We start from the raw sequence: 21,648 nt of genomic DNA on the forward strand, positions 1-21,648 counted from the left end.
TCTGACTCAGGAGAAGTTTTTTTTATTTGGGTCTGTGAATATGGGGGATGACGACACCTCTGAGATAGTAATCACAGAAAGCTGCGAGAATAAAAAGGATAGAGGCTATGTGTGATAAAAAGGACTGCCACTTGACTAAGGGCAAGCGAAGGTGTTTGCGGGACTCAAAAATGGGTTTCCTCGGCGATGGTGGCAAGAGGTTCGGTGGCGGTTGGCTTTCAGTAAAGGTTGTTTGAGGGTTTAGGGAATTTGGAGGGCAGGAAGGATTGGGGAAAGCCTAAGGTGCAGGGGCGAAAATGAGGAAGACGGGATAAGGGCGAGGGGGGTATGGTAAAAGGGTGGAGTGTAGGATAGAAGGTGTGTGAAGAGGGGTGAGGGACAGAACACGGACAGGATTCGAGGGTACCAGTAGTGGGATGAGGGAAGCGCGCGTTGACAGGAAATCTGGGGCTTCTATCACACACACCAAACTCACCTTCAGTCTAACTTGGTGGGAAATAGTAAGAGAGAGAGAGAGAGAGATACCGGTAGTAAGAGAGCGCTGCCAACGGATAAAGATGGTGCAGCCGCGAGGAAACAAGAAGTGGGGATGGGTTCCGCTAGTGGTTCCGGCAACGGGCTGCACAACGTGACAGGGTACTGCAGCTTTCAAAGATGCAGCAGCGGTGGGCGAGGATGGTGAGAACGAAAATGGAAATGTAGGTGATGCGGTGGAGTATGTGTATGGGAGGTTCGAAGGGAATAGGAGCAGGCGGGGGAGATATTAAAGTAGAAGGTAGGTGGGAATGGGAAGGAACGATTGCTTGGGGAACGAGATGGTGGTGGGGATGAATAGATGAATGGAGGAAATGGCAGTTGTCAAGATGGGGAAGAAACAGAAGCACTAACAGGAAAAAAATGGAAAAATGGAAAAAATGAGGCAAGAACTTCGGTATTCGGACCCCAGGAAGCTGCAGTACTATGATACTTGCATACTCGAATAGCAGAATGTTAAAATTGTAGTGGTGGGTGAGGTTTTTGAACAGTTAACAGTGGTAGATGAATTTCGTGCTATTTCGTGCTATTTGAATGGCGAGGACAGTATTTCCCGGAGGATAAGGCGGTGAATAAGTTCGGATAGAACAAAATGTAAAGTTATGAGATACGCTTTCCGATGCGGTGATGGAGCTTGTCACTTATGACAGCCTTCTGTGTGATGCGAGTATCTGTGCCTGTAGCGATGTCTGTGCCGAGTTGAGGGTGAGAATGGCAATACCGGTAGGGTACCGAACGGTGGGCACTGGGCAGTTCCCGGCCTCCTTCTCCTCTCCCTCTCCCCCGTATCATGCGGTAGCGGTGCAACTGCAACCCCGGGCAGGCACGGTATGAATCACCCCCGTGATACTGTGCATCACGGCGACCAACGGAGAAATTGTCTGTCCTCCATCTAACTCCGGGGTTGAACCTATCTCTATTTCTTCGTCTGCATAACATACAGGTAGTCACAGCAGCGCAAGCTCTGACAAGCTCATCCGCATAGCTTACAAATGCACATACCTGTGAGCGAGACCGGGGAATGGGAGGGGGGAGGGGACTTGCAATGACCTCAGACATCAGTGGGGTACCATTCCTCTCTTTGAGATCCTCATCGGCTGCTTCAGTCAGTTTCTGTTGCACTCGAGTAGAACGGATTTTAGGGCATGATTCTCCCACTCCCCGACTCTCCGCATATTATTGTAAACCCCTCTCATTGGCTGTGTCCCGCTGCCTGGGCAACTGGAGCCTCGATCAAAAAAAAAATTACCACAATACCGGCAGCGTACACTCCGGTTTACAAAGTCTTCGCGGAAAGAGAGGTACTATGGCAAAAAATGCCGGTATGATACTGAGACAATAGTCAACAGGATTAAAGTTACGAAATAGAGTCTATTTAGCCTAAGAACCGGAATCAGTTTGTTGGAAGATAATAGCATGCTCTTTTATATCATAAAAAATAGTTTTCTATAGTTAAAGTATTAATATTATGATAGTTTTTTATGGCCAAAAGGTATCCACAATGGTTAAAATCTTTTGAAGTTTACATATTAGAACAAAAGGATTCTTTAATTTCACAATAAATAGATGTATTATAGTCCATAAATGCTCAGATACAGGATATAAATATTAAAGTATCTTTTAAGTTTTGCAAATATCATCAAGCAACAAAGAAGAAATCTTAAGAATATAATAAAATCTTACTTAAATTTTTATTATTCTTGTAAAATTACCTACATTAGACAATCTTTGAATGTATCACTCTAGATATATGAAATATAAAGAAAGATGTAAATGTAAACTGACTTATAGGATATAGGAGATTTTTTTCTTCTAATATCTTCTCAGAAGAATAACTATCAACACTTTAAGCCCTATCCTAATAGTATTTGGGAATTTTTTAAAGATTCTCAAGATACTTAAAAATACTAGTAGGTTATACTTCTGAGCTTAAAAGTACTATTATCAAGTAATAGTTCCCATAATAATATTATTATATAAAATACTTAGCTGGTAATAAAATAGTAGTTAATATATTAAGAGCTAGTTAACCTCTCTATGTACTGAGCAGGGGCTTCAAAGTTCAATTTTCTCTCAATAATAAGTTGTTATTAAACAATCCATTATGTAGGATATGGGAATTGAGATCTCCTAATTTTATAAAAACATGTGAATATGGTATGATAGTATAATCTGATTCTAGGCCTAGACCCTGAGGGGAGGGTCTGGAATCACTGGTATGAAAGGGTTTTTTTTCTGTTCTTCCCTCCCTGATCCATATAACAGCAGTTGTAATAACTAAATACTATGCAAATTCTCTAGTACAGCACAGTACTGTGCCTCTGCTCGAGTACTACAGCAGCATCACGACACCGGTACTCTAGTCTAATACCGTAAAATCTCGTGAATTCCACTATCCCAACCTAGGATGGGTTTAATCTGACAAGTTAACGGAATTGTAAATAAGAAATAATGAGACCCAACACACTCGAGTAGGCTGACATTATTGTGTCAGGCAAACACTAATCCTACTCAGGGGCTTGTCTCTACGAGTAAATCTGGAGATTACAGGGCTGACGGAGATACAAGTAGTACGAGTACTCGAGCACAGGTGTATTCCACGAGATTTTACGGTGCTAACGTCATAGCACAATCGCACCCTTTAGAAAGTTCTTTCGCAAGGACTACCGCTTCGATGCGTGCGCATCTCTTTAAAAGAAGATAAGGGGTGGCAACCTAAATTTCATCCATATCCTTCCTAGCCAAGTAGTGATACCGGTAGTGCTCGTGATTTTTCCAGTTGCAGACCACCATTGTGCGCACCATGATATGCGGTGCTGAGCTTATGAAAGGAGCTGAGCCCCATAGTCTAATCATCTGTCTTTAGTCATAACCTTGAAACCATGATCTTATCGTTGTGCATGCGATGCTTATACCCAAAACATAGCCTAACCAACCTCTCCCCGCATGTACAAATACGATGCGGAAGTGAAGCATCTGCCGTATCGCATTTGGTGAATATTCTAAACGGGGCCCCTCGCAAATCCGCACGCCGGTAACATTCCTCCCATGTATCGTGTCTTGGACCGTGCTTGGGGGCCAGTACTAGTACTCGTACAGTACAAGCCATTGGGAAGGGTGTGCGGAGCCGGTTCAATAAATTGCCCGACATTTAAATTATGCTTGTACCGGTACTTGTATGTCGTCGAGTCAACCTTAAAGACTTCAACTCCCCCAAGTCTGTTCCGTGGTGGTTAAGATACAGGTATCAGCCAACTGGAAAGATGACTTCCCAGGCTTGTCTATCACTTCTTTGATCAATATCAGAATATCATACCCTAGGTAGCAGGAAGTGCGCCGGTACTGTGCTGGTAGGTCGACTTTGAGACCCCCAAGCGAGCGAGCGATCTTTCGTTTGGATGATACGAATTTGGTATTTTAGTTTCTGCTGAGTAAGGAGGGCAAATAAGGGTAAAAATTTAATAGAAATGGCGGCGCCAAGACCACAAAGTTGGAGGTGAAGCCTTTCTCGACATTCACCAACTGCCTTCTTCGCGGTTCAATCATCAACCAGCGAGCCCCGACCGTCAAGGCGAATTTATTCTCCCGCACTGTCCACCCGTCCGATCTATTTCCCCGATATTTTTCAACCCGACGTAAAGCTATGGAAGCAGAACTAAAAGAATACAAACTACAGGTAAGCCTTCCCATCCCTTGCCCCTTCTTCCTCTTCATCAATTCATCTATCAATGTTGACTAACGTCTCCATTGCGCCTTGTTTATAGCTTGAGTCTGTTGAAGCTGCGCTTAAAGCAGATCCCGAAAACCCAGAGCTGGTAGGCCTGGTCACGGAACTGAAGGAAGTTATCGCACTGACAGAATCCGTTCTCGCCGAACAAGCCGGCCAAGCCCCGTCCCCTCCTCCATCCCACCACAATCGTAACCACACCAATCACAACAATAAGCGGGATTCACCTAGTACTTCCAATGAGGTAGGAGGTGCTGGAACGGGAAGCAACAGTATTTATGCAGTTGGCGACAACGTCCTCGCGAGATGGACCAGCGGCGATAACCAGCTTTATCCGGCCAGGATTACTTCGGTGATGGGATCACAACAAAACCCAGTCTACATCGTCAAATTTACCCAATATAACGCTACAGAGACTCTACACGCACAGCATATCAAGCCAGCTTCAAACTTTGCTAGCAAGAAACGTAAACTCGATAATTCACCTATCCACAGCAATGGGAATAACATCGGCCCCTCTTCTGCTTCGTCTACCCCCACTACTTCTGCTATCTCTAACAGCGCCATTATCTCGCAGCCCGCTACTATAAATACTGAATTGGCAGAGGCGAGCAAACGAGAGTCCAGTAAAGCTGCTGATGGCCCCTCGAAAGTCCCGAAAACCGGGCGGAAAATTGCACAAAAAAAGGTGCTCGAGGAGGGCAAAAAGAAGTGGCAGGACTTTGCTTCTAAGGGTGTAAAGGGCAAGACTGGGAAGGCCAGAAAGATAGGCGAGAGCAGCATGTTTAGAACTCCGGAGGGTGTGCATGGTCGAGGTTCGTACAGGTTTTACATTTGACCACCCCCCCTCCAATCACATAACGCGAGAATCATCGGCTAACTTTTCTTCTATAGTTGGTTTCACGGGGTCCGGGCAGCCTATGAGGAAGGATGTTGCTAGAGGGAAACACGTATATCATCAGGGAGAGGAAGAGGACTAAACCTCTGAGAGCGGGAGTATCTTTTGGGAGTTGCTATCCCATCCTCCTCTGCCTTTCCTCGTTTTACCCCACCGACCGCCTTAAGCTGACGGATGCTTTTCCCTTTGGCCATATTCCTACGTCTACCCAATCGAAGAAAAAGTTTTTTCTATATACACCAAGAAAGGTGATTAACGAACATCGGCCTTTTTTTCTATCTGGGAAGTTCAGGGGCAGTTTGTACAGCAAGGCTGCGGTCTCTTATATTTCTTCGGAGTCTGTAACTGGTTTTTCATTGTTTTCTTTTATCATTCATTTTCACGTCACAGTTATCTGATCTGTTGCTAAGATGGGATAGTGAGATTTGGTTTCAGTTTTCCTGCTTCAATGGGGCATTGGGAAGGCATGGACAAGGAGTGGCCCTGGTATCATACCGGATGATAGGGATTGGATAGCGCTGTTTTCTGAAAATGTTCCCCATACCCTATTCGATTCTCTTTCGTTTCAAGCCGTTTGATTTGAGGATGATGCTAATCAAGACGTGATATTGCAATGCAACTTCGGCAGCTATTACCCGGGAGCCTACTTTGAATATTTTTCGGTACCTCCCTTCTCATGGTGGTGCCCGGTCGTTCGCGAACGCGAGCGAATTGGCTCGGCAAGGTTACTACGGCTCGAGGTTGGTATAATCCCCGATATATTGCCCACTAAACAGCCTATCACGGCAGTCATAATGCCAAAGCCAAAGTTCTCATCACTGAGTTCGCATCTGCTGAAAATGGTGTTTTGTTTATCATTCAATTATCCCAGATGTTGTAATACGTTTATAGAAATATACTGCCCTAGCTTGTGTGCTCTATCCATTTCCAAATTAGCCCCCGCCACATCGTTTCCAATAACACAGAAACTTATGTTTGCCGTTGATGCTTTCGAAGGATCCAAATCACATGTGAGACTACTCATAGTAGCGCCCACGATGCCACCGTCTCCGTGAAGCCAGGTTACCGGTTTACCATACCGCCCCATCCCAGTCTCCAGACAAATATTCCAGAAGGGACTCCTGCTCGTTGTGGCACCCTAGAATTACCATGCTCTCACCGATACATACGGCACCCCACCCGCCCGAGGCAAGAAATACGGGAACATTGAGGATAATTTTGTTTGCGCGCACCGACGCGCACGAACGATTGGCTATATAATTCTCTAATCCCTAGGTTCGGGTACTCGAGTACTACTTTGCAACACTTTAGCCAAACAGCTCCCAGAACACAAATCACCTGGATGACCCCACATCACCCCCTGTACTCGGGGGGGGGTCCTTAAAACTCGGAAAGTACGGTAGTGGGCGGCGATCTACAGCCATAACCGTACCCACGACGAAACTAAGCTAGTGACGACCGGGGGTGTTAAATTTAATGGGCAAAAAGGAAATCCTCAAAGTAGGGTAACAAAAACTTACTTGATCCTGATCCATACTCATCACCCGTCCAGTTCTCGTGGTGTATACCGGACTGTTAAGACTGTGACTTGGGGATTACCGGTGTTCATTAGTACGATATCATGTTGTCTAGAAAGAAATAGGGTTTGGGTCGAGAACCCGTGCCAGCTGCTTTGGAGTTATGATACCATTCCCTTTTTTAGACATTCCCAGTTCACCCCCCACTTCTCTCTTTGGAAGTCTCTCGTACCCCCCCCGCAGAGGATCCTCAAGATATGCTCCATTCAGTATTGCTTCAGCGCCATCCTTCGGAGCAGTGCTAGTATTTCATTTTAGAAATGTTATGGTATTTCTTGAAAGTTACTTACAAGCTCTTATAAAAATATGATGGTATTTCTGAAAATAGAGGCATTTGGCGGAAGTCATATTTTAACATGGTTCTTCTTCATTCGTTTGTTACTGAAGTAACCTTTTAATATAATCACTACTTGTATGCTGCAAGCCACAGTTTTAACAAAGATGAAATAGAATTAGGTATATATCTTTTCTACGATATGAGCCTGGTTATTATAAAGTACTGTAAAGGAAAAATATGAACGAGAATATCAAGAACTTAAGCATCACCTCAACATCTGGGGAAAGATATGTATTTTCATATTTTTATCCCAAACCTTTATGATATTGCAAGAAATACCGGTACTATGATAGATTGAAAAAAAAAAAAAAAAATCATACCATGGTATTTCTGCCATGTTGGCACACACCTCTAATTATAAAAGTACCATGAAACAAATGCCATAAAAGTGGAAATACCATAATGCTATTTGTGGAGCACCGAAAATGCTTCCCAGAGTAGGAAGGAAACAAACTACTTGTACAGCAAGCCCCTGACGGTATTGGATCCCGCGAAAAAAAAATACCTGATCAGCAAAAGAGCGGGTTCGAAGTTGCTCGCTATTATATCTATCATACGAGTACCTTTTTTTTTGGTATTTTTATTTTCTACCTATGATATCTCACGGTGAAAGCTGGTTGGCGAGGGAGGAGGGAAAGACATCGAATCTGCGAGACGGACCGATCTTGTCTGAAACGCCTGTCCAAGAATTTGTTTCTTTTTTAAAATTTGTGATACGAGGTTTGCGGAAAAAATGTATGGGTACCGGTACGGTGGTCCATCGTCCCTCACTGATTTCATGCGGTCTGGAACCGCGTTTCACACTGTGCTCGAGTACAGTACAAGTACTAGTACTTGTGATATCGTTGGTGTGATACTGTATGATACCGTATGATATCTCATTCGTTTTTATAAAAAAAAAAAAATTTACACCGAGTTTACAAGCACGGGCACTTTTAAAGTACTGGTACTGTACTCGTACTCGTAGGGAGTTTGTTTTATAATATTATGATAAGGCCTTTCTTTGCACGGACGACAAGACAAGGTCGGTTTTTTTCTTCTTTCCACTTTCCCTCTCGGGAAAGGGAAAATTGAATGTTTGACTTGAGCGCCAGTAATTGATTTGGTGCCTAGCTCCTTTCGCAGCGCCCCCAGTTGGCCCGGCCGACCACAACACGGCGGGGCAGGTAGACTCCCGCAAAATTGAGAGGTCAGAACACGAGGGTTAGGGGTGGCTAGACCTGCTTACTAGTGTCCTGTATCATAAAAGTAGTAATGATAGCTCCTCCATAGGATACGGTATCATACGGGTATTGAATAAAACTTTACGCGCATGGAAGACTGTATGATATATACCATTGATCGCTTTGGTTGTTCTCATTTTTCATAGCCCTAGAACCTAGCATCTCCACAACCTCGTTGCGAAGATTGACAAGGGACTTGGTTCCAAGGGTACGGTATTATATTTTTTCAGGCCCGCGGGCGCCCGCCATCCAACTGGTTTTAACCGCGCCAAGCCATGCCTTCCTGCCTTTTGACCACGCCGGCCTGGGCCCCGCTGGAGGTTCTGGTTCACGCTCGAACCAATCAGAGCTGCTCTCACGTCTCCACTCGCTACCGTAACTTCTATTCACCAAACACTCCGGTGCTCGTACGGCCGAGTTGAAGTTGGACAGTTAGAATGGCAACTCCCATACAAAGTGTCCAACTTCAACTCGGCCGTGCTGGTACTGGTGGTTAGATTTGGGGTGGGTTGGGCTCGTGTCAGGGTTTACCTACCGTATTCAAGTGCAGTCGTTGAGGGCCCTTAAAAAGCTCCCTCTTTACGGTATTTTTATTTCCCCCATTCCGCCCTTTTGTTTTGTAGTCTAACCTTTCTGCTGTTCTGTCTGCCTATCCGTTTTGTCTTGGTATTCGCAATCTCCATCCGCCCAGATTTCTTGTGTTCCCCCCGTTTTCTCTCTTGCTCATCTTCCCCCTTCCTCTTCCCTTTCTCTTCCCTTCCTTCCTTTGATTGCCCTCCACTCCTTCTCTTCCGCCTTCTCGCATCTTCACCGTTTGCCTAACCACGGATACAAACTCTCCCACGGTAGTCTTTTCTTGAAAGGGCTTTCGCTTTTTAACCATCCTTCACGATGCCCGGTGTTGTGAGTTTGCTTCCTTCTTCTTATCTTCCCTCCTTGGGGCTGAGTCCGAAGCATACGTGGCTAATCCGATGATGATGAACGGCAGCCCCCAAATGCTCTGGGCCTTCTCAAGAAACTTGGCCGTTCAATCTTAGGTCGTAAGAAGAAGGAGAAGAAAGCCGATGCCACGACACAACCAGAGGGTGCCGTCGCTCCTGCCACGAGTGCTGCAGCTCCCGTTGCTGCTGCAGGTACCGCTGCCGCCGCTCCGCCGCCCACCGAACCCACCGCTGCTACTACTGAAGGTATGTCGTGTTTTGCCCTACTCTGCTTGAAAACGCGCAGTGCGAGGGCTAATTCGAACAGCCCCTAAAGTAGAAGCACCAACGGAGGCAACCGCCCAAGTTGAACCATCCCCGCCTGTACCTAACGTGGACTCATCGGCGGCTACTGAACCTGAGGCGAAGACGAAGGAGGAGACTAAGGACCCAGAGGTACCAGAGACTGGAGCGGCGCCCGCTGCTGTCGGGCCGCCAAACGCAGAGACCGTCAATTCCGTTCCCGCCGCTACCGCCCCGGCTGAGCAGAAATAGTTGACGTGCCAGTGATAAAACTTGGTCAGAGTGATTGGATATGGGACTCGTCATTTATCTTTCCACTTTTGTTTCCTGTTTCCCTTCATTCATTATTTTTCCCTTTCTTTTAAATATTTCTTGAGTAATGATTCCTTCTCCCTCATTCTTTTCCCTTTCTGTTTCGTTGAAAATTAGTGCTCTTTGAAGCTGGTTGGGAGTATCTTTGCGTAATATGGGTAAAATTAATTATGAATGAGAAGCGGTGTTGTATTCGTCCGCTGTTCTTTCCGTTTGGTGGCCGTGATGTGTCCCCTCTTTGCTAGGCGGGTGGCCAGGTCTGTTCGATCAGTGCGTGTGGATGTGGAGACCCGGGAAAGTCGAGAAGTTGCTAGATGGTTTGTAGTCAGCGGGGGTGTTGATAGCTTTATACGGCCATCGGTGTTAGGCTTTAAGGTGTTTTTTAATGCCTCAATAGCAGTGCATGGGGGTTGACCATTAGTAACAGTCAGGTAAGCGTTTTTGGATATGTGATTTGTTCACCCGGCCGATTCAGGTTCAGGTGAAGTGATCCAGGAATTATCTACAGGCAAGAATTCTCTTTCGTTTCTTCGAAGATTCTTTTAGGGGGGAATTGATTTGGCACGAGTATCCAGTACGGTGGTGATGGGTGTGATGTGGAATACCAACGAGTGACCTTTAGTGAGGAGGTTTTGTAGGTATTGTGTTATTAGGTCATCTGGGCTTTGGATGGTGCAATATTGTACCTATACTCGAGTAGGGAGGGAGGGCTAAGGCCATCCCTTTTATGTTCTGGTGTGGGCTGGCTTTCTTGAGTGTGGAAGGCGTATCATGGGTGCCTTAGGATGGTGCTTGTTGTGAATTGGGGGAGCAAGAGAGTTCGTCTCAGGGGTTATTGTGAGACTGGGCCAGCTGTTATGGAGCCTAAAGTTTTGCTAGAGAGGAGGCTATGATACCGTGCGGTACCGTAAAAACTAGAATAATTGGACCTTACGCTCAGAGGTCTAGAATTCCCTCTTTTGGATCGGAGAGAAGGATATGGTAAAAAAAGAAAAAGGTCTTTCGGCCCTCCGCTGGGGTAAATTGAAATTAGAACACGACTGACCTTACCGGCGTGAGATCCGATTATCACAGTTTTTATGGTATGTCAATTCCGGGCCGGAACCGAATGGGATAAGTTAAGTTAACTTAAAGTCTTGTCAATGGTCATAGTAAACTCAAGTTGCTCTCAGGAACAAAGGTGGTTCCATCTTATCAGATCAATAGAACCCTGAAACGACCAAAATCACGTGCCAGGACCTCAACGTCACCTCATCATCAACGCGTCTGCCTCCTTCCCATTCGTGGGGAATATCCCTAGGACCACCCATCTAGATAAGCAAAAACCACTCGTAATCGATTCACAATCACCAAAACCATGCCTACACGCGATACCAGCGCCGAAGTCGGCACGCCCGACGTGCAAACCGGAGAAAAGTCCATCGCCACCATAGCAACCTTACGGTATGCCTAACCCCCCGTCAAGAGTGATGTTTTTTTAGGCTCGATAATCAAACGAGGCTAACATTCCCTTCCAGCGTCGGCGTGAAGCTGTATGTCTACCATGATAACTCGAGAGAGCACCGTCTGGCGGAGATCTTGTCGATACAAACGCGCAAGGGCACGCCACATTATTATGTGCACTACGAAGAGTTCAACAAGCGTCTGGACGAATGGGTCCCACCCACACGTCTAGATTTGACGAAAGAGGTGGAATGGCCGCGTCCGGATAGACCCGCGAAGAAGCCGGAGAAGGTAGCGAAGGCCTCGACACCCCGAGAAACGCCAACATCTACGGCTGGTAGGGCGCAGAAGAGACCACGGAGGGGCGACAGTCTGGGTCCCGGGACACCGACGCTCGCGCAAAAGAACAACAACAAGAAGAGCCGCACTTCTGCGCTCGCGGAGGACGACCCGGCCGTGCAACCCGAGACCGTCGGCGATGTGGGCACCCCCGAGGATGAAGAAGCTGACGAGGACTCCGCAGAGACGGACCCCAAAGCCACCGCCGCGCGCGCCGCTTCGGCAAAGCAGAGTGGCACGAGCGGAACGCCAGAGACCTTCTCGAAGGAGCACGAGATCGAGAAACTAAGGACTTCCGGCTCAATGACCCAATCCGCGCACGAGATCTCCCGCGTGCGCAATTTATCAAAACTACAGATTGGGAAGTACGAAGTGGAACCCTGGTACTTCTCACCGTACCCGGTGGAGTACACGGAAGAGGAGATGGTTTTCATCTGCGAATTCTGCCTCAGCTATTTCGGCGAGGAGCGGCGCTTCCAACGCCACCGAACAAAGTGCACACTTATGCATCCTCCTGGGAATGAGATCTACCGCGACTCTGCCGTCTCCTTCTTCGAGATCGACGGGCGGCGTCAGCGCACTTGGTGCCGCAACCTGTGCCTCCTGTCAAAGTGCTTCCTGGACCACAAGACGCTGTACTACGACGTCGACCCCTTCCTCTTCTACATCATGACGACAAGAGATGAATACGGCTGCCACATGATTGGCTACTTCTCCAAGGAGAAGGAGTCCGCCGAGGGCTACAACGTTGCGTGCATCCTCACGCTCCCGCAATACCAGCGCCACGGATACGGAAAACTACTCATTGCCTTCTCCTACGAGCTCAGCAAGCGCGAGGGAAAACTGGGATCCCCGGAGAAACCACTATCAGACTTGGGACTACTCGGCTATCGGGCGTATTGGCAAGATACCATCGTGGACTTGTTGCTTAATAATAAGGGGTTGGAAACTACTATTGATGAGTTGGCGAGCATGAGCGCTATGACTACCCAGGATGTTATCCATACGTTGCAGAATTTAAATATGCTGAGATATTTTGTATGTACTCCCTTCTCTCTTCCTACCCATCCATCCATCTATGTTTAAGCGCAGGAGCTGATTGGAATGGAATCTGGGGGGGATTTGTAGAAAGGTCAACATGTCATCTGCCTCACAGATGCAATCCTGAGTCAGAAGCAGAAGCAGGTTGAGAAGCAGAAGATCAAGGGTAAGAGAACGCTGGATCCGGAGCTGATTCAGTGGAAGCCGCCGGTTTTTACGGCGGCTAATCGGACTTGGAACTGGTAGTTTTTCTTTAATTGTTTTCTTGATTTTCCTTCCTTCCTTCCTTCCTTCCTTCCTTCCTTCCTTCCCTCTCTCTTTTTGAGTGGTTTAGTATAATTCTTTGTGGTATTTCCCCCCCTCTCCACTTTCAGTTTTGATGGCACGGATGGGTGGGCTTTGATGTTTTTGTTCAATTGATGGGCGTTGGGGTTGCGGAGTGGGTGTTGGAAAAATTGCTTTTCTTCTTTGATTGTCTATTCTGCTTCAATGATGGGGTCGCATTGTGTAGTTTTATATTCATGGAATTTGCTTTCTTCCCTTCTTGCTTGCTTTTGGGGGGGGATAGACTTGCGCAGACTGGTTTGGTAGAGTACATGCAGTGAGTGGGTGGGTGGGTGCGATTGTGGGATTGATTTATTCAAGAAAGATTGAAGGAAGGAAATGGCTGGGTGGTAGATGGAACGGTGGGGGGAATGGAAATAGGCGCTGGGGGTTATTTCTTCTCCGCTGGTTTCGTCTCTGATTTTGGTGTTGGGAGTTTGAACTGTTTTTGTTAGCTATGTACGCTGGCAATGAAATAGTAGTGGTAGAGGAGACATACCGAATCGGGCTTATCATCCTTCCCACTCCCAACCTGCTCCCAGACGCTGCTACCGCCCTGGAAGTTCCTGTATGTCGGGGTTAGCATTCCCCGAACCCCAGGGAGCCAAGAAAACTGTACCTGAAGGCCTGCGTCATTTCCAAAGGCTCCACCACAATCCTCTTCTTCTCCTCATCATACCTCAACTCGGTATACCCTGTGAGCGGAAAATCCTTCCTGAGCGGATGTCCATCGAAGCCATAGTCCGTCATGATCCTCCTCAAGTCCGGATGGCCCACGAACAGCACCCCAAAGAGGTCGTACACCTCCCTCTCGTACCAGTTCGCGCCATCGTATAGCCCCGTAATGCTGGGAACGGGCGAGGCCTCGTCGGCGTAGGTTTTGACCCGAATGCGCGAGTTGTGGCGGATGGACAGGAGGTTGTAGACCACTTCGAAGCGGTTGATGCGGGTCGGGTAGTCCACCGCTGTTATATCGCTCACTTGCGTGTACTGCGCCGCCGTGTGGTTCTTGAGGAAGGCGAAGACGGGTAAGATGGCCGAGGGCGCGATGTAGATGGTTAATTCGTCTTTCCAGATACTGAATTGTTGGATGTACTTTGGCAGGGCGGAAATTAGGTAGCGGCCGTAGGCGTGGAGGGATTCGGAGCTGGATTTGTATTTGTCGGCACTGTTGAGCAAGATGGTTAGTTTTGGATTCGGTTTTGGGTTTGAGTATTGGCTGGAGGGGGGATTCTCGGACTTACGGGTTCACGATAGGTGCATTTAGGGGTCCGATGGCTGTGTAGGGGTTTAATTAGAATTTCGTAAAATTCAATGTCTTAAATAAATGGTTTGTACTCACGAGGTCTCTCAGCTTTCCGAATATTGGGAAGTTCTGTTCCGTCCGGTCTTCTGGCTCCGGAGTGGTATGCCCTCGCAGTAATGGTGGGGGCAAGTCTGATAGCGGGGGAGCGAGCACCCGCCGGGAGCGACCGCACGATAACTGTGGATGAATTGATCCGCAATGACATCTTGACTGAATGCGGATGTGGGCTGAAAAGGGGAAAGGGGTTGAGTGGAGATGGCAAGCGGATCCCTATCGTGCGTAGTCAAAGAGTAGGACAGCACTCGAATCACTGTTGGGTGTCAATCGTGATGCCCCCCGCCCGTTGGTTTGAAACTCACAAGGTGCCGGAAGAGATTATTAGATTAGATCCTGCTCTTGGGGCCCTGAATCAGGATGCCGGTACTTGGCCCGTAATTAGGTCATTGTTTTCCTAAAAAGGGCGATGTGTCAGTAAAAAAGAATAGAGCAGGCATGGTGAATGGGCAAGGATATTAACTCGTATAATGCACTATCTCCACCAGACCTCTGATCTTCATCAATCCCCTTATCAGTCCATGGTAGGTTTAGTTTAACAGGTTAACAGAATTGCGAATACCAGTTAACGAGATCTTGCACATGCTCGGCAAACTCAGGCTTACGAGTTAATATTATCCGCTAATCCTTCTTGGTCATAAGATGAGCCAAACTTGATTGGCTGATTGCTATCCCAAGGGTTTGGGTTAAGCCAAGACAAAGCCTTCTCTCGAAGTCAACATCTTCTCGACCTTCAACTTACACGTCTCCCTTCCTCCCTTTTCCCCCACTACCACCGCTACCACCGCTACCACCTTGGCTACTTGTTAGAGATTTCATCGTTTTCAAACGCTCGATCTCCCTTTCACACTCTGAAAGAAGCTTTGTTATCTTTTGTTATAAACTCTATCTGACATTCTCGAACCCACTCGCCTTCACCTACCTCCATCAATATCTACACTTCTGACGGCAAAGCCCACCCTCATCAGCCTCGCATTGCACGCCATGTCTCGAGTACAACAAGATACTTTCATCGATGATACAGAGGAGTTCTGGTAAATCGCCTTTCCCAACCCTCTCCCCCCTCTTTCATTCCTGCTTGCCTTGTTGGTGTTTCCCCCTTGCTGACGGGTTTTTTTTTCACCTTCCGCCAAAATTAGTCCTCTGTGTGTTGAGGAGTTTGACATCCAAGATAGAAATTTCAGGCCCTGTCCTTGCGGCTATCAGGTAGATTATATTCTTAATCGGCATTCCTGCTCCGCTGCTGGAAGTTACTAACATCGGGGTTTAGATCTGCCAATTCTGCTATAACAATATAAAGAATAATTTGAATAATCTGTGTCCCGCTTGCAGGCGTCCGTACGATGAGAAAACCATAGAATGGAAAGGCATCTCTGCCGAAGAGTGAGTTACCCAATACACCCCCCCCCCACTTCATTCCCCTTGCGATGCCCTGGCCCATGGACCCTTTATCGGTTGTTTAATGTTCGTAGAAATTATGGTTATCATGGAAAGGGCTAACTTTTAATCTTTTTGTTTGATATAGGATGAGAGCCGACCAAAACAAGAAGAATCGTCAGCAGAATGAGAAACGTAAACTCGAAGCTCAGAAACGTGAGATTGATGCTCTGAATCGTAAACACCTTTCTGGTCTTCGCGTTATTCAAAAAAATTTGGTCTATGTGACTGGTCTCAACCCCCGCATACCTGAGGAGGATCTGCTTCAAACTCTGAGAGGAAAGAGTTATTTTGGGCAATATGGGAAAATTATCAAGATTGTGGTCAACAAAAGGACCACTGCTCAAGATAGATCCGGCAATGGGTATCAAGGTAGCGGGGGTGCTCAGGGTCTCGGGGTATACGTTACTTTTGCGAAAAAGGAGGATGCAGAAGTCTGCATTGACGCTGTTGATGGTAGTCAGAATGGCGACAGAACCTTAAGGTATTCTGATTGTTGTTGGTTTTTACTTGTCGTGTACATGCTAATTGGGGGACAGAGCTACTTACGGGACAACGAAGTATTGCTCTGCCTATCTCCGTAATGAGGCTTGTCCAAATAAAAATTGTATGTTTCTTCATGAGCCCGGAGAAGAAGCGGATTCCTACGATCGACAACAAATGTCTACCTTTACTGTCCGCCAGCAAGAGGGGGCTCCATCTCAGGCGCGCCCGCCTCAGCATCAGCCTCCTATCACTACGGCAACCCCCACTCATCCAGTCCATCCACCGCCTACCCAGCAGCAGAGTGCGCAGATGGCCCGGGTTAGTTCACATCAAGGTGGATCGTCAAGTATTGGCGATAATGGAGAGTCTTCTGCATTACCGTCTACAGCAAACTGGGCAAAGAACCCCCCAACGCCCGCCGCCAGATCTGTGGCTCCCGTAATACAACCGCAAGGTTCTGCTATATTATCCAAAGGGTCCACGCCAAGCCCACGCAGTGTACCTGCTGCCCCAATGGTACAGACCCAGAGCCAAGAAAGTGGCAAGAGTGGATCAAGTCTTGGAAAGGCGCCAGCTTCGACTGGATCAGGAGGCAATTCGGGTCCTGGTCCTGTTGGTAAGCCACCTGGCGGACTAGCGACCAATAATCAAGTTCCCACTCAAACATCAGAGGCCTCTTCGTCATCTGTACAAGATTCTACGACTAATGCTCTTCGTTCTCCTACCAAACCGAGCCCACCAGAGCTTCCAATTCCGGTTCAGGAACATTTGAAGCGTCTCGAAAACTGCGTACGAGCTGTTTCCAACCCCAAATTCCGCTTTGTGTTTTCAACCGAGGGTATGACTGAGGAAGACATTGCCGATCTGGAGAAGATGCCTCCCATGTTTGACCGTCATGGAGGAAGGCGTCGGAGGGAGAATGCTGAGCGACTGAGAGCTCAGCAGCAGCAGCAGCACGAGGAGGCGGAAAGTGACATACCACAACCACAGCCCCCCGTTGGTACGATGGCGGCCGCCCCCGGGCTGGTGCCACTAAATTTGACGGGGAGAGGAAACACCCCTTCCCAGAGAGATTTGCTTAAGGAAGTTGCGGCGAGTCATCCTCAACAGCAGCCTCTTGGAGCTTTCCAGCAGCAAGAAAACCTTCAACATCAACAGGCTATGAGGGTGCTCACTCCTGGCGGTATCCTGCATCCACAGCAGCAGCAGCAGCAACAGCAACAAATTCAGCAGTCGTTCAGTCCCTTTGGCGCTATGGGTAATCCCCAACAGCAACAGCAGCAGACGCATGGTGGATCGTTGCATACCAGACAAACTTCTAGATACAATTTTGCCAATGACAATCCGGCCGTAGCATCTACCTCTGTCAATCCTCGTGGGAACATTGCTCATATGACCGAACAACTCCGTATGATGCCGCAACAGGCTCAGCAGCAGCAGCAGCAACAGCTGCACAACCAACAGCAGCTTGCCGCACAGTTCTATGGGGCTGGTGGCGCGCCAGGTCTTAGTGGCGGTATGCTTGGAGGTACTGTGCAGCAACCGCCTCCAGGGTTGAAGAGTGCACCAACCCCGCCGGCTCCAGGCATGAGTGGTATTCCTATGGGCGGGCTTCATGGTCTTGGTAGTCAATTCTCAGGACTGGGACTTGGCGGTCATCATAATAAATCCGAGAGCTCAGATGCCCTTCTTAGAGAATTGATGAGAAGCAATGGAGCTGGTGCATTGGGGAATACTGGGCTGGGCGGAAGAGCCGGGGATGGTAAACGTATGCATGTTGATTCGTATTGGGGAGGGGGGAGTGCTAAACCAAGTCCAGTGGGAGACTTAGCGGATCCTAGCATCTTGCAGGTTCGAATAGCCCAACAGCAGCAACAGCAACAACAGCAGCAACAGCAGCAACAGCAGCAACCTCAGCAGCAAATGCAACATCACCAAGGTGGAATTCAGGCTGGCCAGCAAGGTGCGTATAATAATATGCAGTACTACGGTAGATGGTAGGTTGGCGGGTGGGCTGAGCCAACAAGCTTCCATTTTATGCCAATGTCTACATTATCTTCGCACATGGCAACGGGCAAGCAGTAGGGCAACGATACAAACTTCTATTTTTTGTCAAGGCGTTTGATGTTGGGAAACGGGGGCCTTATTGGTATTTCTTACTTCATCCTGTTCCGGTTTCCGCTGTTTGATTTAAATTTCGTTTCCTTGTCACGTCTCATCTGGTTGCTCTAATTTCATGGGATACGTTACTTTTGTGGCACAAATTCTTCGATGAAGAGCTAGGGGAGTGCAAAACGGGGAAGGTTTCCATTCAGTTTAAAAAAATCCACGCTATCCCCGGCGCGAATGAGTTTTGTACCTCTCGAGTGTCTTGTCATCAGTACTGTTTACAAGTCGCTTTGCTTGTCCTCTGCGCTCGAAATAGCGCAATTAGGACGCTTTTTTTCCCTTTTTCTTTGCCGCAGTATTTAGACTCACCCCGGCGATTTGTATATGCTTATGAGTTAATGTCAAAAGAGTAGTCTGCTGCCCTGCCTCGTGTGCGAATGATTAATGAAAAGACGAGGCGACTTGCACATGGAAATCAGGGCCGGTTCCGGAATGCCTGCCGCCATCTACCAACATTCCTTATTCCCTTTTGTTTGATGAGCTGAGGCTAAATGGTTCTACTTGATGTTTATCGTAGGTTCTGGAATAACTCCCCAAGAACGAAAGCTTACTCCTGGGATGGTGGATGAAGACGAATTCCCGGCTCTGGCCCCATCGACTAAGGAGAACGCATTAGCATTGCCACCGATCGCTAGCACGCTGAAACCAAAGAAGCTACCGCCAGGGCCAATTGGGAAGAAAAAGGACGAAAGTCTTGAAGCTGCAAAAGATGAGCATGCTCGCCCTACACAAGCTAAGGGAAAGCCAGTCTTGCCTTCAGTTAATACTACTGCCGCTGCTGCAAGTTCCTCTGGACATCGTGCTATTTCTCCTGCCATTGTGACGCCCAGTACCGTCTCCTGTGAGGGGACGACCCCAACATCTCCTGCGCCTCCGACCGCTGCAAGCGCCGTCAAGCAGGGTCCAAGGATGATCAGAATCTTGTCTTCTAGCTCTAGTATCCATTCTCCAGCCATCAGGACGCCTATTGGAGGTGGGGTTGGGATTGGCGAGAGCGATACCGGTTCCAATGGTGGAAGCAGCAGGCCTGTCAGTCCCCCGCCTAATTCTCAGCACTCTTCTAAAAAAGGCAAGACAAAGAGTGCGCTGAAGAAAGAGAGGATTGCAGCGGCGAGGAAGGAAGCTGAGGAGAGAGAGAGGGAACGCGAGAGGCTTGAGCGAGGATCTGTGACACAAGCTCCCGTAGTGGGCAGGATGAAGAAGAAGGGACGCAAGAAGGATACCACGATTGGTGGAGGAGATCCCGTCGCAGGCGGAGGCTACGCTGATGAAGAGAAGGAGGAGAAGGAGATGGAGGCTTCCAACTCTGCTACCCCCCAGACAGTTGTTGCTCCTACTACTGTATCTCTTCCTTCCCCTGGGAAAGAGCCTATCACTACCACTAGCATTCCAGCTCCTACTAAAGCCCATACACCGGCCCCTGTGCCTACTCCGGCCCCTACTCCCGCAGCAATCCCAGCTCCTGTTGCTCCCGCTCCTAGCACGCCTACTACCCCAGCAGTCGAGCAAGATGGAAAGCAGCAATCCGCAAAGACTACAGCTCAGCTCCTCGCCGAGTTCCAAGAAGCGGCAAAAATGAAATTCTCCAAACTCGACATGTTTAAACCCCTCACAACCCTGAAATGGGAGCACTATATAACGTCCGAAGAAATCCAACTAATCAAAACCGCCGTAATAGAGAACAACAACAGCCAGCCAATCCTAACGGTCGAGCCCGACTGCCACCCGTACCAGTACCCAATTCGCGGCGGGGGCGTCGTGAATATCAGTCTCGTCGTCACCCCCACGGGCCTCCAAATGACGGGCCTCAGCGCCGAGCAGCAGGAGCGCTATCTCCGTCTAGAGGAGCGCCACGGGCGGGGAAAGGCATGGCAAAAGTGGACCGTTGAGGCACTGGATTTTGACGAGTGCGATAAGGAGGTTGGTGACGCTTCTGTCGAGGAGCTGGAGAAGATTGTATATGCCTCAAGGAAGGAGGTGGAGGGGATCGAGAAGAAGTTGGAGAAGTTGCTCAAGAGGAATAAGAAGCTTGTCGGGCTTTTGTGATTTCATTAGTTGAGTGGGTAGATGGGTGGTTTGATAATACGCTAGGCAGAAGGGCCTGATAGAGGTGGGAGTTTATGCGAGTACCGGCAGTCCTTTGTGACTGTAAAAGTTTTTTCTTCTACTTTTCTCTTCCTCTTTTCATTATTATTTGTATATCCTCTCGCTCACGGTGTTTGTAGCTACTTGCTTTGGCACAAGCTGGGTTGTGGAGGGGGGGGGGGTTGATATTTCTTGTTTATGCTTATTTTTTGTTTCGGGTATGCATTGCATTATCTGGATGGTCTAGATGGATACCGGTAGACGGGGCATGTTTGGTTCTGCGGGAGCGTATCACCAATGTGTATCCTTATGTTTTCTCTTCTTGCTATGAAGAGCTGATGACTTCTTGTCGATAGGTTAGCCTTTTGTCATATAGTAGTGTGTGTGGGTTTATCATACTTTACTCTACTTCTTTGTTTGGTTCTTGGGTGTAGACTATAACAACTTGGTTAGCTAAACAATTCGTAGCTATAAAGTTAGTAGCATCGTCAAGTATTGTAGTTTCCTGCTTTCTTCCCCCCTTGCAAGTGCGGTACCATAGGATACGCGTTAAGGCACACCATGCCGTACCATGCCGTACCAATAGATTCATGAACACATAGATATCGAAAAAGTACCTCCCTTCCCCCCCCTCCACTTGACACAAACCCCACCTCCCCCCACACCTCCCATTTACCCCTCCATAACTCGCCCCCCTAACAGCGGGGTACTCTGCATATCATGTCATACATACCTACTGTAAGACTAGGCTGTCAAGCCAACCCGCACAAGGCAGCAACAAGGTGTCAACCTTTTTTTTTTTCTTCTTCTTATCCCTGCGCAGATCATTTCTGCGCGTGTGTGCATGCGTGTGTGGTGTTTTCATTTTCCTTTTCCTTTTTTTCCCTTTTTTTATGTATATATCTTTTTTTCAAACTTCTGAGTCGATGGTGCTTGTGTATGGTATGATGGGTTGGTGGAGGGTTTTGATATTAGTGAGGAGGAGGAGGAGGAGGAGGAGAGGGGGGGGCTGGGGGTTGGGTGGCACAGGAAAGGATAGGATAGGACAGTACAGACGTGAATGGGAGTCAGAAGGATGGAGGTGGGGGTGGGGGGGGTGCGGTGGTTACTGGCTGCTGGTGTGAAGGTTTGGG

General features: G+C 48.0%; 5 protein-coding genes; 3 read left to right on the plus strand and 2 right to left on the minus strand.

The window, feature by feature from the left end:
- Positions 1-52: 52 nt before the first annotated feature.
- GSTUM_00007004001 (uncharacterized protein) lies at positions 53-1,593 on the minus strand (the record flags this gene model as incomplete). XM_002839107.2 has 1 exon in its annotated part: positions 53-1,593. The coding sequence occupies one exon, from the start codon at positions 1,591-1,593 to the stop codon at positions 1,135-1,137; it is 459 nt and encodes a 152-aa protein (XP_002839153.1). The 3' UTR covers positions 53-1,134.
- A 2,213-nt stretch (positions 1,594-3,806) lies between these two features.
- GSTUM_00007005001 (uncharacterized protein) lies at positions 3,807-6,083 on the plus strand. XM_002839108.2 has 4 exons: positions 3,807-3,884; positions 3,956-4,210; positions 4,299-5,076; positions 5,156-6,083. Exons 2-4 carry the CDS (start codon positions 4,178-4,180, stop codon positions 5,239-5,241), a joined length of 897 nt encoding a protein of 298 aa, XP_002839154.1. The 5' UTR covers positions 3,807-3,884; positions 3,956-4,177; the 3' UTR covers positions 5,242-6,083.
- A 5,069-nt stretch (positions 6,084-11,152) lies between these two features.
- Positions 11,153-12,900, plus strand: GSTUM_00007006001 (uncharacterized protein; the record flags this gene model as incomplete). XM_002839109.2 has 4 exons in its annotated part: positions 11,153-11,274; positions 11,349-11,520; positions 11,743-12,651; positions 12,742-12,900. The coding sequence occupies exons 1-4, from the start codon at positions 11,189-11,191 to the stop codon at positions 12,898-12,900; spliced, it is 1,326 nt and encodes a 441-aa protein (XP_002839155.1). The 5' UTR covers positions 11,153-11,188.
- Positions 12,901-13,369: 469 nt separating this feature from the next.
- GSTUM_00007007001 (uncharacterized protein) lies at positions 13,370-14,764 on the minus strand (the record flags this gene model as incomplete). XM_002839110.2 has 7 exons in its annotated part: positions 14,644-14,764; positions 14,321-14,594; positions 14,223-14,256; positions 14,005-14,146; positions 13,598-13,968; positions 13,478-13,544; positions 13,370-13,420 (listed from the first exon to the last, which is right to left on the minus strand). The coding sequence occupies exons 2-7, from the start codon at positions 14,487-14,489 to the stop codon at positions 13,370-13,372; spliced, it is 834 nt and encodes a 277-aa protein (XP_002839156.1). The 5' UTR covers positions 14,490-14,594; positions 14,644-14,764.
- Positions 14,765-15,103: 339 nt separating this feature from the next.
- On the plus strand, positions 15,104-20,719 carry GSTUM_00007008001 (uncharacterized protein). XM_002839111.2 has 9 exons: positions 15,104-15,372; positions 15,478-15,544; positions 15,609-15,721; positions 15,864-16,098; positions 16,128-16,147; positions 16,236-16,259; positions 16,315-18,112; positions 18,179-18,224; positions 18,948-20,719. Exons 1-9 carry the CDS (start codon positions 15,323-15,325, stop codon positions 20,474-20,476), a joined length of 3,882 nt encoding a protein of 1,293 aa, XP_002839157.1. The 5' UTR covers positions 15,104-15,322; the 3' UTR covers positions 20,477-20,719.
- Positions 20,720-21,648: the final 929 nt, after the last annotated feature.

The sequence above is a fragment of the Tuber melanosporum genome (genome assembly GCF_000151645.1).
Source record: "Tuber melanosporum whole genome shotgun sequence assembly, scaffold_31, strain Mel28".
Lineage (NCBI taxonomy): Eukaryota > Fungi > Ascomycota > Pezizomycetes > Pezizales > Tuberaceae > Tuber > Tuber melanosporum.

Coding starts and splice junctions, on each gene's coding strand:
- GSTUM_00007005001 (XM_002839108.2), top strand. CDS start 4,178: ATGGAAGCAGAACTAAAAGAATACAAACTACAG. Junction 4,211..4,298: donor TAAAAGAATACAAACTACAG/GTAAGCCTTCCC, acceptor CCTTGTTTATAG/CTTGAGTCTGTTGAAGCTGC. Junction 5,077..5,155: donor GGAGGGTGTGCATGGTCGAG/GTTCGTACAGGT, acceptor TTTCTTCTATAG/TTGGTTTCACGGGGTCCGGG.
- GSTUM_00007008001 (XM_002839111.2), top strand. CDS start 15,323: ATGTCTCGAGTACAACAAGATACTTTCATCGATGATACAGAGGAGTTC. Junction 15,373..15,477: donor GATGATACAGAGGAGTTCTG/GTAAATCGCCTT, acceptor CGCCAAAATTAG/TCCTCTGTGTGTTGAGGAGT. Junction 18,113..18,178: donor CGGATCCTAGCATCTTGCAG/GTTCGAATAGCC, acceptor CAGCAACCTCAG/CAGCAAATGCAACATCACCA.